Consider the following 17,200-nt stretch of genomic DNA (forward strand, 5'->3'; position numbering starts at 1 on the left):
AGAAAATTATGCCATCGCTTTAGAAGCTTCTGATAGGCTAATTGACATCATTTGAGTCAATTGGAGGTGTACCTGTGGATGTATTCCAAGGCCTACCTTCAAAGTCAGTGTCTCTTTGCTTGACATCATGGGAAAATCAAAAGAAATGAGCCAAGACCTCAGAAGAAACTGTAGACCTCCACAAGTCTGGTTCATCCTTGGGAGCAATTTCCAAATGCCTGAAGGTACCACGTTCATCTGTACAAACAATAGTACACAAGTATAAACACCATGGGACCACGCAGCCATCATATCACTCAGGAAGGAGACGAGTTCTGTCTCCTAGAGATGAACGTACTTTGGTGCGAAAAGTGCAAATCAATCCCAGAACAACAGCAAATGACCTTGTGAAGATGCTGGAGGAAACAGGTACAAAAGTATCTATATCCACAGTAAAACGAGTCCAATATCGACATAACCTGAAAGGCCGCTTAGCAAAGAAGATGCCACTGCTCCAAAACCGCCATAACAAAGCCAGACTACGGTTTGCAACTGCACATGGGGACAAAGATCATACTTTTTGGAGAAATGTCCTCTGGTCTGATGAAACAAAAATAGAACTGTTTGGCCATAATGACCATCGTTATGTTTGGAGGAAAAAGGTGGTGGCTTGCAAGCCGAAGAACACCATCCCAACCATGAAGCACGGGGGTGGCAGCATCATGTTGTGGGTGTGCTTTGCTGCAGGAGGGACTGGTGCACTTCACAAAATAGATGGTATCATGAGGAACGAAAATTATGTGGATATATTGAAGCAACATCTCAATACATCAGTCAGGAAGTTAAAGCTTTTTCGCAAATGGGTCTTCCAAATGGACAATGACCCCAAGCATACTTTCAAAGTTGTGGCAAAATGGCTTAAGGACAACAAAGTCAAGGTATTGGATTGGCCATCACAAAGCCCTGACTACAAACCTGACTCTGTTACACCAGCTCTGTCTGGAGGAATGGGCCAAAATTCACCCAACTTATTGTGGGAAGCTTGTGGAAGGCTACCCGAAACATTTTACCCAAGTCAAACAATTTAAAGGCAATGTTACCAAATACTAAATGAGTGTATGTAAACTTCTGGCCCACTGGGAATGTGATGAAAGAAATAAAAACGGAAATAAATCATTCTCTCTACTATTATTCTGACATTTCACATTCTTAAAGTAAAGTGGTGATCCTAACTGACCTTAAAACAGGGAATTTTTACGAGGATTAAAATGTCAGGAATTGTGGAAAAACTGGGTTTAAATGTATTTGGCTACGGTGTATGTAAACTTCCGACTTCAACTGTATGTTTACTTTTATTTTACCAGGCAGGTCAATTAAGAACAAATTCTTATTTAGTATGACGCCAAAATGGCAATCCAGTCAAATTCGGACTAAATATCATGATTATGTAGGCCCGAGGATCATCAACTAGATTCAGCCGTGGGCTGAAATTTTCTTGAACCGATGGTAAAGGGGCCGGAACATAATTCCAAATAATTTGTAGACTTCAAATTGACCAGCAAGAAGCCCAAACAGGTATAACATTTTACTAAAACATAATAATTTCAAACCTTGCTTAAATTTGTATACAATAACATATATCTCTCTATTATGCATGAAATATGAAACAAATGAAAATTACATTTAGCTGATTGGCTGGTGTTTTTACAGTATTTTATGTCCAACAATAAAAAATAACAAAACAAACGTATAACTATATATATATGACAGACAAGAAACCCTAATCGCAAGGGCGGTGGGAAGGGGTGGTTTCCAGGTGGGGACGAGAGGTGGGTGGTTGGATGGAGACATCTTAGCTTGGTGGGGTTGGGGCAATGAGATGGGCGTTTGAGGGTGGAGACATGTTGGCTGGGTGGGGTTGGGGTTGGAGACATGTTGGCTGGGTGGGGTTGGGGCAATGAGATGGGAGTTTGAGGGTGGAGACATGTTGGCTGGGTGGGGTTGGGGCAATGAGATGGGAGTTTGAGGGTGGAGACATGTTGGCTGGGTGGGGTTGGGGGTGGAGACATGTTGCCTGGGTGGGGTTGGAGCAATGAGATGGGAGTTTGGGGGTGGAGACATGTTGGCTGGCTGGGGTTGGGGCAATGAGATGGGAGTTTGGGTGTGGAGACATGTTGGCTGGGTGGGGTTGGGGGTGGGGGTGGAGACATGTTGGCTGGGTGGGGTTGGGGGTGGAGACATGTTGGCTGGGTGGGGTTGGGGGTGGAGACATGTTGGCTGGGTGGGGTTGGGGGTGGAGACATGTTGGCTGGGTGGGGTTGGGGGTGGAGACATGTTGGCTGGGTGGGGTTGGGGGTGGAGACATGTTGGCTGGGTGGGGTTGGGGGTGGAGACATGTTGGCTGGGTGGGGTTGGGGGTGGAGACATGTTGGCTGGGTGGGGTTGGGGGTGGAGACATGTTGGCTGGGTGAGGTTGGCGGTGGAGGCTCACTTCCTTCAGTTTTTTCCCCTTTACATAACAAATGTATTATTTGTTAACTCACCAAAATGATCAATACTTTGTATTCACGTACCTTTTTTTTTAAAAATGTATTTTTAATTTTGAGTGGCAGCCCACAGGTGAATAGGAACTGAATATACAATTCTATGACTATGTATATTATACCTCGTTGGATGGCGGTCCTGATGTAGGTCTATATGATATCATACATCAAGATTATTACACCAAGCATTTCAAGTTATGAATGACTAAAATCGAAAATATTACTACAGTATTATGGACATGTGGAATGATTGATTGATGCATATACTGGAAGATTAGTTACTCCATACCAGGGTTAGATAAGGAGAAGAGGATATCCAAGCCCCTCTAGGAATTTGTGTTGACATGACTGTATGGCATGTGTATGTGAATTATAGCTATGGCTTTTGACAGGTTAAATAGAGTTGTGTTGCGGTCTTTACGATATCAACGGCCTCAGATCAACTCTATCTAATCCTCTCCATCTCCCCCTGCAGCATGGCACAGAAAGAGAAGCTCCAGTGTCTGAAGGACTTCCATAAGGACACGCTGAAGCCTTCCCCGGGGAAGAGCCCTGGCACTCGGCCCGAGGACGAGGCAGAGGGGAAACCCGTCCAGAGGGAGAAGTGGAACTCCAAACTTGACTTTATCCTGTCCGTCGCTGGCGGCTTCGTGGGTTTGGGGAACGTCTGGCGTTTCCCATACCTCTGCTATAAGAATGGCGGAGGTGAGTTTCTGTCTCCTAAACAGTTACTGGCTAGGACATAGAAGGGTGAAATGGAATGAAGCCATTACAATTCCAACTCTGTATTCTAAGAGGTTTGGGGCCAATGACCCTATTTCACTGTGACATATCCATGTAAGCAGAAGACGCAGATTGTTGCGTTCTACGAGGGGATTCAAGTTAGCAGATGGCGTTGATACAGGTCATCAGGTAGCAGTCTCTCGGCACATAACCATGGTTCCATTACAGCTGCTGTCTAGAACCCGAAGGCGTTGCAGTTCAAAGCCATTCCAATTGACCAACCATTCCAAGGTTGACTTAACTCAACTAGCGAATGTCCTCCATCTCACTCCCTTTTTAACATTACTGACGTCAAATTGTTTACCGTAATACTCCGATTGAGAGAGTTACTCTCTCGATTCACACATACTCCATTGGTTTTTGTCCCACTTTATTTATTTTGAATCTGACACATTTGTGGTTACCGTGGTTATCGTTATTCGTCTTCTCCTCCTCCAGGTGCATTTCTCATCCCGTACACTATCTTCCTCTTTGGCGGCGGTCTCCCTGTGTTCTTCCTGGAGGTGGCCCTGGGACAATACACCTCCGAGGGTGGAATCACCTGCTGGGAAAAACTTTGCCCCATCTTTACTGGTGAGTACATTCTTTATTTTTTTTGTTGTTGTTATTATTTCAGGTTGCCCTCGTAAAATAGGTTTCTACCCTCAAGAGAATTTCGTGGTTAAATAAATATAAAATGAATACAACTTTTATTCATACAGGTAAGTCAATAAAAAAAACAGAATTTTATTTGCAATGACGACCTGGCAATCGTTGCTACTGTGGAAGAGCAGAGCATTCTCTGTCAAATCAGGTCAATGACCTTTAGCAGCAATCAAATGTTGTGATGTACGAATGGCGTAGCCTACTAAGTAATAGTAAATAATTGATGGACAGGTCAATCATATTCATGCCAGCCCAGGCCAGGAAAGATACCACACATTGTATTACACTGGCTCTGCCTCGCCCACACTGACTCCAGGGTAGTCCAATCAACTAGCCTTATTTTGATACTGCCTGGTTGCTAGGTGCTCTGTACTGCAGATGCATCCTGTTCCCCTTAGACTCCCTCCTCTTCTAACTGCCAACTAGCTGCCAACTGATATGCCCTGGCTGCTTTAGATACAGTTGAAGTCGGAAGTTTACATACACTTAGGTTGGAGTCAATTAAAACTCGTTTTTCAACCACTCCACAAATTTCTTGTTAACAAACTATAGTTTTGGCAAGTCGGTTAGGACATCTACTTTGTGCATGACACAAGTCATTTTTCCAACAATTGTTTACAGATAGATTATTTCACTTATAATTCACTGTATCACAATTCCAGTGGGTCAGAAGTTTACATACACTAAGTTGACTGTGCCTTTAAACAGCTTGGAAAATTCCAGAAAATTATGTCATGGCTTTAGAAGCTTCTGATAGGTTAATTGACATTATTTGAGTCAATTGGAGGTGTACCTGTGGATGTATTTCAAGGCCTACCTTCAAACTCAGTGCCTCTTTGCTTGACATCATGGGAAAATCAAAAGAAATCAGCCAAGACCTCAGAAAACAATTGTAGACCTCCACAAGTCTGGTTCATCCTTGGGAGCAATTTCCAAACGCCTGAATGTACCACGTTCATCTGTACAAGCAATAGTATGCAAGTATAAACACCATGGGACCACGCAGCCATCATACCACTCAGGAAGGAGATGAGTTCTGTCTCCTAGAGATCACACTTCCATCTTATATAGGGCAAGTGAACAGAAAGCTTGGTTTGAAAAAAACTAATAAAGCAACACCTCACGGCACAACATCTCTCCCCATGTGACCTACTTGTTGTGTGTACTGACATGATAGATACGTACACATACACTGCATGTTCATGTTTTTAAATGTACAGTACGAGTCAAAAGTTTAGACATTGTCATTCAAGGGTTTTTCTTTATTTTTAATATTTTCTACAGTGTAGAATAATAGTGAAGACATCAAAACTATGAAATAACACATATGGAATCATGTAGGGAGGAAAAAAGTGTTTAACATATCAAAATATATTTTATACCCCCCCCCACACACACACACACACACACACACACACACACACACACTCACACACACACACACACACACACACACACACACACACACACACACACACACACACACACACACACACACACACACACACACACACACACACAAGCCCTTGAGACTCAGCCATGCTGTGAACAGAGTGTGCTGAATTATAGGTTGCTATGGCAGCAGCACAGGAAAACATCAGAGAGATGCCTAGCAATGAGGTCTGACCCAAGAAGGAGACAGACAGAGAGGCAGACAGACAGAGAGGCAGACAGACAGGCAGACAGACAGGCAGACAGACAGACAGGCAGATAGACAGGCAGACAGGCAGACAGATAGACAGGCAGACAGATAGACAGGCAGACAGATAGACAGGCAGATAGACAGGCAGACAGATAGACAGACAGATAGACAGACAGACAGGCAAACAGACAGGCAAACAGACAGGCAGACAGGCAGATAGACAGGCAGAAAGACAGGCAGACAGGCAGATAGACAGACAGACAGACAGGCAGACAGGCAAACAGACAGGCAAACAGGCAGATAGACAGGCAGACAAACAGACAAGCAGACAGGTAGATAGACAGGCAGACAGACAGCTAGACAGACAGGCAGACAGGCAAACAGACAGGCAGACAGGCAGATAGACAGGCAGACAGGCAGACATCTTAGAAACAGGAAAGGCAACTCTAGTGTGCTGTGTATGTATCAGTCTAGATGGCAGCAGGCTGACAAGCTCTACCTGTAGACATAGGCTAAATTTCAAATGGCATCCGATTTTCCCCTACATAGTGCAGTACTGGCCAAAAGTATTGCACTGTATAGGGAATAGGGTGCTGTTTGGGACACAGTCAGGCACTCACCTCCAGCCAAACCAGGCCAAGCCTCACTCTAACCCTCTCTATTTGTATAATACATTCAGACGTCAGCAAAACAAGCTGTTACTTTTCAGCCCTGGTGTCTGCCTGCCTGAATGGATTGGTGGGGGTGCCCCAGTTTCATTTTCATTAAGGGGAAGTGACAAGAGGGTGACAGTGGGATGAGTGGAGGGAGGGGAGAGGATAGAGGAAGGGAGGTAGATTTTCATTCAGGGTAGTGACGTTGAGTGACTGTGGGAGGACGTTATCACTGTTGTTTGTTTTCAACAGGGATGTTAACATGTGATTTGTGAGAGGAAGGGAGAGAATGGAGGAAAGGAGAGAGGAGGGGGATGAGAGGAGAGGAGAAAGAAGAGAGGAGAGGATGAGGAGTGGAGGGGAGGGAGAAGAGATTTTCACATCCTAATTCTAAATGATTACAACAGCATTCAAAACATACACATGAGTTCATTGCAACATTTAGCTACATTGGGTTTCTTAATATCAAATCTCCCTTCCTAAGTGTTTTTGTACAGTGTACTATAATCTCAATGATCCAGACGAATGCCTCTGAATATGTCATGTTTTCTGGTGTCTGGCAAGATTAACATTCATGAGACCTGACCTTTCCATTCCACCCCCAGGTATCGGCTACGCTTCTATTGTGATCGTGTCCCTCCTGAACATTTACTACATAGTGATCCTGGCCTGGGGTTTGTACTACCTGTTCCAGTGCTTCCAACCGGAGCTGCCCTGGGCCAAGTGTAAGAACCCCTGGAACACAGACCGCTGTGTGGAGGACACCGTACGTAAGAACAAGACTCTGATGCTGGCCGCTAACATCACCAACTTCACCTCGCCCGTCACCGAGTTCTGGGAGTGAGTACAGTAGCTTTTCAAATGTATTCAAATGTATTTTATCTATACAGGATAGTTTCACTGAGTTCTGGGAGTCAGTACAGTGCTGGAATATATTTGATTCAGCTACTTGAATCATTCCTTTAGTTCCTTTCCTTTTAGTTCCTTTAGTTCCTTTAGGTCCTTTCCTTTAGTTCCTTTCCTTTTAGTTCCTTTGGTTCCTTTACTTTAGTTCCTTTCCTTTTAGTTCCTTTAGTTCCTTTCCTTTAGTTCCTTTACTTTAGTTCCTTTCCTTTAGTTCCTTTCCTTTCGTTCCTTTAGTTCCTTTCCTTTAGTTCCTTTACTTTAGTTCCTTTCCTTTAGTTCCTTTCCTTTCGTTCCTTTCCTTTTAGTTCCTTTCCTTTAGTTCCTTTCCTTTAGTTCCTTTCCTTTTAGTTCCTTTAGTTCCTTTCCTTTTAGTTCCTTTAGTTCCTTTCCTTTTAGTTCCTTTAGTTCCTTTACTTTAGTCCCTTTCCTTTTAGTTCCTTTCCTTTCGTTCCTTTCCTTTTAGTTCCTTTCCTTTAGTTCCTTTCCTTTAGTTCCTTTCCTTTTAGTTCCTTTAGTTCCTTTCCTTTTAGTTCCTTTAGTTCCTTTACTTTAGTCCCTTTCCTTTTAGTTCCTTTAGTTACTTTACTTTAGTTCCTTTAGTTCCTTTCCCTTTAGTTCCTTTCCTTTTAGTTCCTTTAGTTCCTTTACCTTTAGTTCCTTTCCTTTTAGTTCCTTTAGTTTCTTTCCTTTTTGTTCCTTTCCTTTAGTTCCTTTCCTTTAGTTCCTTTCCCTTTAGTTCCTTTCCTTTTAGTTCCTTTCCTTTAGTTCCTTTCCTTTTAGTTCCTTTAGTTACTTTACTTTAGTTACTTTAGTTCCTTTCCCTTTAGTTCCTTTCCTTTTAGTTCCTTTAGTTCCTTTACCTTTAGTTCCTTTCCTTTTAGTTCCTTTAGTTTCTTTCCTTTTTGTTCCTTTCCTTTAGTTCCTTTCCTTTAGTTCCTTTCCCTTTAGTTCCTTTCCTTTTAGTTCCTTTCCTTTAGTTCCTTTCCTTTTAGTTCCTTTCCTTTTATTTCCTTTGGTTCCTTTACTTTAGTTCCTTTCCTTTAGTTCCTTTCCCTTTAGTTCCTTTCCTTTTAGTTCCTTTAGTTCCTTTCCTTTTAGTTCCTTTAGTTCCTTTCCTTTTAGTTCCTTTAGTTCCTTTACTTTAGTCCCTTTCCTTTTAGTTCCTTTAGTTACTTTACTTTAGTTCCTTTAGTTCCTTTCCCTTTAGTTCCTTTCCTTTTAGTTCCTTTAGTTCCTTTAGTTATTTTCCTTAAGTTCCTTTCCTTTTAGTTTCTTTCCTTTAGTTCCTTTCCTTGTAGTTCCTTTCCTTGTAGTTCCTTTGGTTCCTTTCCTTTAGTTATTTTCCTTCAGTTCCTTTCCTTTTAGTTCCTTTAGTTCCTTTAGTTCCTTTCCTTTTAGTTGCTTTCCTTTAGCTATTTTCCTTTAGTTCCTTTCCTTTAGTTCCTTTAGTTCCTTTCCTTTAGCTATTTTCCTTTAGTTCCTTTCCTTTTAGTTCCTTTAGTTCCTTTCCTTTAGTTCCTTTCCTTTAGATTCTTCCTTTAGTTCCTTTTCTTTAGTTTCTTTCCCTTTTGTTCCTTTCCTTTAGTTCCTTTCCTTTAGTTCCTTTCCTTTTAGTTCCTTTAGTTCCTTTCCCTTTAGTTCCTTTCCTTTTACTTCCTTTCCTTTAGTTCATTTCCTTTAGTTCCTTTACTTTAGTTCCTTTCCTTTTAGTTATTTTAGTTCCTTTCCTTTAGTTAATTTCCTTTAGTTCCTTTCCTTTTAGTTCCTTTAGTTCCTTTCCTTTAGTTCCTTTCCTTTTAGTTCCTTTAGTTCCTTTCCTTGAGTTATTTTCCTTTAGTTGCTTTCCTTTTAGTTCCTTTAGTTCCTTTCCTTTAGTTATTTTAGTTCCTTTCCTTTAGTTCCTTTAGTTCCTTTCCTTTTAGTTCCTTTAGTTCCTTTCCTTTAGTTCCTTTAGTTCCTTTCCTTTAGTTATTTTAGTTCCTTTCCTTTAGTTCCTTTAGTTCCTTTAGTTCCTTTCCTTTAGTTACTTTAGTTCATTTCCTTTAGTTCCTTTAGTTCCTTTCCTTTCAGTTCCTTTAGTTCCTTTCCTTTAGTTCCCCCTTCCCCACCTTTCACCTGCTTCCCCACCTCTCACCTGCTTCCCCCCTCCCCACCTCACCCCTGCTTCACCCTTCCCCACCACTCCTCTGCTTCCCCCTTCCCCCCCTCTCACCTGCTTCCCCCCTCTCACCTGCTTCCCCCCTCCCCACCTCCCCCCTGCTTCCCCCTTCCCCACCTCCTACCTGCTTCCCCCCTCCCCACCTCTCCCCAGCTTCCCCCTTCCCCACCACACCTCTGCTTCCCCCTTCCCCCCTCTCACCTGCTTCCTCACCTCTCTCCTGCTTCCCCTTTCCCCACCACTCCTCTGCTTCCCTCTTCCCCACCTCTCACCTGTTTCCCCCTTCCCCGCCTCTTACCTGCTTCCCCCTCCCCAGCCTCTCACCTGCTTCCCCACCTCTCACCTGCCTCCCTACCTCTCATCTGCTTCCCCTTTCCCCACCTCTCCCCTGCTTCCCCCTTCCCCACCTCTCACCTGCTTCTCCATCTCTCACCTATATCCCCTTTCCCCGCCTCTACCCTGCTTCCCCCTTCCCCACCTCTCTCTGCTGTCCCTTCCCCACCTCTCCCCTTTCCGCTGTTTCTCCTTTCCTCCACCCAGCTTCTCCTTTCCTCTCCCCTTCTTCTCCTTTCCTCTCCCCTTCTTCTCCTTTCCTCTCCCCTTCTTCTCCTTTCCTCTCCCCTTCTTCTCCTTTCCTCTCCCCTTCTTCTCCTTTCCTCTCCCCTTCTTCTCCTTTCCTCTCCCTGGCTTCTCCTTTCCTCTCCCCTTCTTCTCCTTTCCTCTCCCTGGCTTCTCCTTTCCTCTCCCCTTCTTCTCCTTTCCTCTCCCCGGCTTCTCCTTTCCTCTCCCCTTCTTCTCCTTTCCTCTCCCCGGCTTCTCCTTTCCTCTCCCCTTCTTCTCCTTTCCTCTCCCCTTCTTCTCCTTTCCTCTCCCAACAGTCATGTTTATCTGGTAGCGCTGGCAGTGGGGTTAGTGAACGAATGCTTAGGCAAACACAAACACAGGGCCAGGAACAGGTAAACCACTCTTAACTGAGAAGAGTAGAGAAGAGACTGGCTGGCTGGAGCTGAAGGACAAGCTGTAAACTGATATTTAGATAGACGCCAGCCAGCCGTCTACTCTGTCATGTCTCTGTGGTGTTTTCATTCGGCTTCTCCGAAACATCTACACACGTTGTACCTTTTGTGAAGAATTCTAGGGTAGTGACCTTTATCTGAGGACTGCTGTGTAGTACATGCTTTATAAAAAGCACGTTATGGGCCTTGTTATAGCTTACTTGGTAAAATTCTGGGCCCTTGTTATAGCTGACTTGATACAATTCTGGGCCCTTGTTATAGCTGACTTGGTAAAATTCTGGGCCCTTGTTATAGCTGACTTGATACAATTCTGGGCCATTGTTATAGCTGACTTGGTAAAATTCTGGGCCCTTGTTATAGCTGACTTGGTAAAATTCTGGGCCCTTGTTATAGCTGACTTGGTAAAATTCTGGGCCCTTGTTATAGCTGACTTGGTAAAATTCTGGGCCCTTGTTATAGCTGACTTGGTAAAATTCTGGGCCCTTGTTATAGCTGACTTGGTAAAATTCTGGGCCCTTGTTATAGCTGACTTGATAAAATTCTGGGCCCTTGTTATAGCTGACTTGATACAATTCTGGGCCCTTGTTATAGCTGACTTGGTAAAATTCTGGGCCCTTGTTATAGCTGACATGGTAAAATTCTGGGCCCTTGTTATAGCTGACTTAGTAAAATTCTGGGCCCTAATTATAACTGGCCACGAAAATCTATGGGATGTAGTTATAGCTGACCTAAAAACTCTGTGCGTCCTACTAATCTAACATCAAACAAGTCTGACTGTGTGTGTCCTCTCTTCTCTCCATAGACGTAATGTCCTCAGCATCTCCAGTGGCATTGATGAGATTGGGGAGGTCAAGTGGGACCTGGCCCTCTGTCTGCTGGGGGTCTGGGTGATCTGCTTCTTCTGCATCTGGAAGGGAGTCAAATCCACCGGAAAAGTGAGCTGGGATGCCATTTCTGTCCATTTCCGCTTTTAATAAAGCCCTTTATACATCAGCAGTTGTCACTAAAGTGCTTTACAGTTACCCGGCCTAGACCACAAAGAGCAAACAAAGCAGAAGTGATAGCACAGAGGCCATCTATACTCCCCTATATATGGTCTATAGATGCTCAAACTATCAATTTGGTTGATATGCAACAAGTTTCTTGGGTTAAGTTTAGGATAAGCATTAGGGTTTGGTTGTGATAGTTACTCTGTTATTCCTCCTGTTTGTCTCTCTATCTCTAGGCTCTGATGCTGCCTGGTTTATCGTACATCTTATGGAGATACACCAAGTTGTACAGTCTACTACTATAGTACAGGCTGTCACTATAAACCAAGAGCAGTTTCCCACAGTGCATTTACGTCTCAGTATAATGAGTGTAGACAAGAGCCAGACCAGTCACAGCAACACCCGCGGGGCCTGCTAGGAAGCTGGATCGATCCCAGACACCTTGTCTTATTGCCCCAATCTCATTTATTCATTTGGTTTAGGCTGATTTATGTTTCCTTGTCCCTCTAAGCTGTAAGTTATCCGGTATCTGCGGTCTTTGGTTCCTGAAAAAGGGAAGCGTAGAGTCAGCCTTCACAAAACAAGAGACGAGAGTATAACAGAAAGGATTGGATCGTGATAAAAGAGGGTCTTGTGACAGCCTGATTCTGACAGTTAACTTAGAATGTCTCAATGTCATAACACATCAGATTTGAAGTGTTTTTAACAAAAATAATGATATTGTTTTTTTGAGATCTACACTATCGATGTGTAAATCTACTGATACACTGTCTCATGTTTTGTCCTCTGTTTTCCTACAGGTTGTTTACGTCACTGCTACCTTCCCCTTCGTCATGCTAATCATTCTGTTGATCCGCGGAGTCACTTTGCCAGGAGCATCTGAAGGAATCAAGTTCTACCTGTACCCAGACCTGCAACGTCTCAAAGACCCCGAGGTAGAACCACCTTTCCTTGCCCTGCCTTGCCCCTCCCTGCCCTGCCCCTCCCTGTCCTGCCCCACTTTGTCTGGGGACTTTATTCATCTATGTATTCATTTAGCAGCTGTGGCCGGGATTCAAACAAACCACACTAAAGCCTGGCCGAAATCTAGAATTTTCAAATACTTTGAGTTTAATATTTGATGTTATCTTTAAAAAAAAATCACCATAATGAATAGAAAATGACTTATGCCCCAAGATAATGTAAATGTGGTGTAGTTGGCTGTAAAGCAAATTTTCATTGTTAGTCCATTGGCAAACGTGATTCTCCTGGGATAAGCAAACATGTGTAGAGAAAATCTGTCAAAATACTACCCAAAAATTACTACCATAATAATAGCAAAAATAGTCAAAATACTACCCAATGTATCCCAAAGCTTGCGCCTCAGCCTTCGTGTCTACTTCTCCCCTTCTACCTCCAGGTTTGGATTGATGCTGGCACTCAGATCTTCTTCTCGTATGCCATCTGTCTGGGAGCTATGACGTCACTGGGGAGCTACAACAAGTACAAATACAACTGCTATAGGTGAGCATCCACGCCGGGGGGGGGTCGGGAGGGAGGTGATGGGTGTGGGGCCTAATCCAGTGGTAAAAAAAAGAAAAATGGGTAACAAAACAAGACAAAAAAAAGTGGGGGATCTAGGTTCCTTTTGTGTTCATTAACAACCTCCATGACATATGTGTGATATAGGGACTGTTTGCTGCTGGGAGGCCTCAACAGCGGTACCAGTTTTGTGTCTGGCTTCGCAATATTTTCCGTCCTGGGCTTCATGGCACAAGAGCAAGGGGTGGACATTGCCGATGTGGCAGAGTCAGGTACGAGGTGGTCAAAGTGGCAGTGATGGTGGGCGCTGCTACTTAAAATAAACAAACAGTAAATAAACAAACAACAAATAAACAAACAGATAAACAACAACAGTTGCTGGTTCTATCCAACAGAAATAATACAAAATCTAAAAGACACTAGATAAAGTTAAATGTAATGAAAGAAGTGGATACATTTTTTTTTTTTTGTTAAAGACGGCATCGAAATATGGACATTTCGACAATTGAACACTCGTTGACAGAAATAAAATAGCAAGTTACAGTATAAAAACAGCTTACTGTGATAAAAAAAATGTTCAGTGCTTTCTGTATGACGTGGATTTCACAGAGTTGGTTCTGGTTGGATTCTTCAAGCAATCAAGTGGAATGCTGGTGGGATTTTTTTTAAATGTTGTTTTACTGTTAAATTGGATCTTATCCAGAACTCTAGGGAGCGAAGAGTCATAGCATGCTTGAGAGATCCATCATAACCTTTTCTTCTCACGATTACCAGTAGATTTAAGTGTCCTGTTCCAGCCTGTTCCAACAGATATCTACTCTATGAGAGTCAGTAATCAAAGGACATCTTGTGCTAAGTTAAAAAAACTAAACCAAAGAAGCCTGACTCATGGGTACTTAATTCTGGATTTAAGGTCTAGCTTACTTTATTTTCCAATGTTATTTTCAGTTTAGTGGTTGATGCCCATTGTGGATTCTATACGTTCTGTTTTCTCATTGTAAAAGTATTGTGTTGGGGCAATAATAATAATAAGCATGATTTATCAATTACTTTGAAAACTTCATTCTTCTACTGTGGATTTACAAGAGATGTGCATCAGTGTTGATGTTTTTAGTTGATTTCTTTGGTAATTAAGAAAAAAACACCGCTCATTTCACCTCTGGTATAGCAGAAATACATTATAATATGACATATGGGTCTTTGTTTTTAATACACTGCAATCCAGTATTGTTGACCCCCTCTGACAGTGTTTAGTCAGCCTGGACAGTCTGCTCTGGCCTTGAACACACTCTATCCCAGTCCAGGAAACCGTACAGAGTGTTCCTGCCTGAATACAGAGATGCGGTGAATGTTTGTAGGAAAAATCAAATGTTTCTTCATATGGATGAAACTAATCTAGTTGATTAATTGACTGAACGAGAGTAATGCTACTGTAAGTAGTTTAATTGAAGTAATCCAAGGTGTTTCGACAGGAGAGTTTTGGTACACAGTACTGTAGATGGTTTGTGATACCATACTGAAGCTTACACCTTGTGCCTTAAGCACTGACTGGGGAAGAGGCAAGTTTGTCTTAAACTGTAGCAACTTGATCTTGAAGCGGTTTCATTTTAGGGAGATGCAGAGTAGATTCAGATTGGTACCAACGCTGAGGGTGATACATATGTTCTGCAGGCGACGCTGTTACCCGCTAGACCAGCCTCAAGCACGAGAGAGGTTTTTATTTAGTAATTATTATTACTGAAGTGTCAATGCCAGCTCAGGCGGTCTGCCATCTAGTCATGTCGTGTTTGGTTGGATGGCTATTTTACAGTTAAACCAACTTTATACTATGTGTTCTTCCTGTTTTGTTTTTTAACTTCTGTTGTAACAGGTTATCCCAACGTTATAACGCCACGTTATCGAGACGTTGCTATAGTTACAATCGAGAAGAGGCGACGTATGTTGCCTCTGATCCTGTCATTGTTATCATATTCTATATATTGTACTATATACTATACTAGTTATGTTATATACTAGCATATATATTCTACTATATACTATACAAGTCATGTTATATACTAGCCTATATATTCTACTATATACTATACTAGTTATGTTATATACTAGCCTATATATTCTACTATATACTATACTAGTTATGTTATATACTAGCCTATATATTCTACTATATACTATACTAGTTATGTTATATACTAGCCTATATATTCTACTATATACTGTAGTAGTCATGTTATATACTATCCCTATATATTCTACTATATACTATACTAGTTATGTTATATACTAGCCTATATATTCTACTATATACTATACTAGTTATGTTATATACTAGCCTATATATTCTACTATATACTATACTAGTTATGTTATATACTAGCCTATATATTCTACTATATACTATACTAGTTATGTTATATACTATCCCTATATATTCTACTATATACTATACTAGTTATGTTATATACTAGCCTATATATTCTACTATATACTATACTAGTTATGTTATATACTAGCCTATATATTCTACTATATACTATACTAGTTATGTTATATACTAGCCTATATATTCTACTATATACTATACTAGTTATGTTATATACTAGCCTATATATTCTACTATATACTATACTAGTTATGTTATATACTAGCCTATATATTCTACTATATACTATACTAGTTATGTTATATACTAGCCTATATATTCTACTATATACTATACTAGTTATGTTATATACTAGCTTATATATTCTACTATATACTATACTAGTTATGTTATATACTAGCCTATATATTCTACTATATACTGTAGTAGTTGTGTTATATACTAGCCTATATATCCCATTAGTGTAGTGTAATTGTTATTGATACAGCTGTTGATATTGGATGAACATCGTACTGCTATTGTAAGACTACGATGACCTTCTTTGATAGTTGTTGTCATGACATGAATCCCTAGTCTTACCAGGAACCATACATTAAGAGGCCATTGACAATGCATTACACGTACATGGCCTTAAGTTTGTGATTGTGAGGATAAGATGAGACAAGACGAGGCAGATTTTACACCTTGAGGATGTTTTATTTCTTAACATTCGAGTTTGGTCTGTGCTATATTTGGACGCACCATGGCGGCATCAGACCAGATCAAACGATAGAACCCTGGTTTCTAATTGTGTTTTCTCCACTTCCCCATCCCCCTCTCTCTTCTTGTTCCTCTCTAGGTCCTGGCTTGGCCTTCATTGCCTATCCTAAAGCTGTGTCTATGATGCCGCTGCCAACCTTCTGGGCTATCCTCTTCTTCATCATGCTTCTGCTACTGGGTCTCGACAGTCAGGTCAGTAGTATACTCATTATGAATCAAGGATCTGAATCTGAGTCTGAATCAGTCAGGTCTGTACTATACTCATTATGAATCAAGAATCAGAATCTGAGTCTGAATCAGTCAGGTCAGTACTATACTCATTATGAATCAAGGATCTGAATCTGAGTCTGAATCAGTCAGGTCTGTACTATACTCATTATGAATCAAGGATCTGAATCTGAGTCTGAATCAGTCAGGTCTGTACTATACTCATTATGAATCAAGGATCTGAATCTGAGTCTGAATCAGTCAGGTCTGTACTATACTCATTATGAATCAAGGATCTGAATCTGAGTCTGAGACAGTCAGGTCTGTACTATACTCATTATGAATCAAGGATCTGAATCTGAGTCTGAATCAGTCAGGTCTGTACTATACTCATTATGAATCAAGGATCTGAATCTGAGTCTGAGACAGTCAGGTCAGGTCGCTATGACACAGTAGTAAGCAAGTTTATTTATACCAGTCATATGAACACTGAGAGGATGAAACTTAACACATTTGATGGACTTATAAAGGGAAGTTGTAAGTTTCAGTAAGTCCGTTTATTGATATGAGTCATATGATTGCTGAGATGGTGAAGCTATATCATGGGTGGTCTGAGCTACATATATTATCATATGCATACACATGTACTGACTACTGTAGAACACTGTACATAAGTATCACAATATACTGTTGCATATCTATACATAGGTGTCTGGGATTCCATAGACTAACATTGCCAGGTTTGAATGTATTTGCGACTGTACAACACGATACACAAGTAGAATGTGCTACTATAGTACTAGCTTTGTCTAGAGACTCTAGTGTACACTAGGTAGGTGGTAGTTGAGGACACTATGAAGCAGGATAGAAAAACGAACAAGAATTCACATTGCTGCAGCAGTTATAGCTAAAACATAGTTTCTCTACTCAGTCAGATCGTCTTTAGCCAACACCCCCGCACGGCGCTTGTTTTGACTGTGTCGGAGTTGGTACTGCATTAGAGCTGTCGAATTCAC

At 41.7% G+C, this 17,200-nt stretch overlaps 1 protein-coding gene across 1 annotated transcript in view; it reads left to right on the forward strand.

Annotated features, from left to right (window-relative positions):
* LOC106566182 (sodium- and chloride-dependent taurine transporter) overlaps positions 1 to 17,200 on the forward strand; it is a 39,629-nt gene that overhangs the window by 9,392 nt on the left and 13,037 nt on the right. Inside the window, exons 2-9 of the mRNA XM_014134056.3 lie at positions 2,998 to 3,227; positions 3,744 to 3,878; positions 6,851 to 7,085; positions 11,128 to 11,260; positions 12,115 to 12,249; positions 12,714 to 12,817; positions 12,983 to 13,107; positions 16,057 to 16,169. Of these exons, the coding sequence (XP_013989531.1) occupies positions 2,999 to 3,227; positions 3,744 to 3,878; positions 6,851 to 7,085; positions 11,128 to 11,260; positions 12,115 to 12,249; positions 12,714 to 12,817; positions 12,983 to 13,107; positions 16,057 to 16,169 (1,209 nt within the window). The 5' untranslated portion in view covers position 2,998. The remainder of the gene's footprint in view (positions 1 to 2,997; positions 3,228 to 3,743; positions 3,879 to 6,850; positions 7,086 to 11,127; positions 11,261 to 12,114; positions 12,250 to 12,713; positions 12,818 to 12,982; positions 13,108 to 16,056; positions 16,170 to 17,200) is intronic.

This window comes from Salmo salar, chromosome 12 (assembly GCF_965601325.2).
Source record: "Salmo salar chromosome 12, fSalSal1, whole genome shotgun sequence".
Classification (NCBI taxonomy): domain Eukaryota; kingdom Metazoa; phylum Chordata; class Actinopteri; order Salmoniformes; family Salmonidae; genus Salmo; species Salmo salar.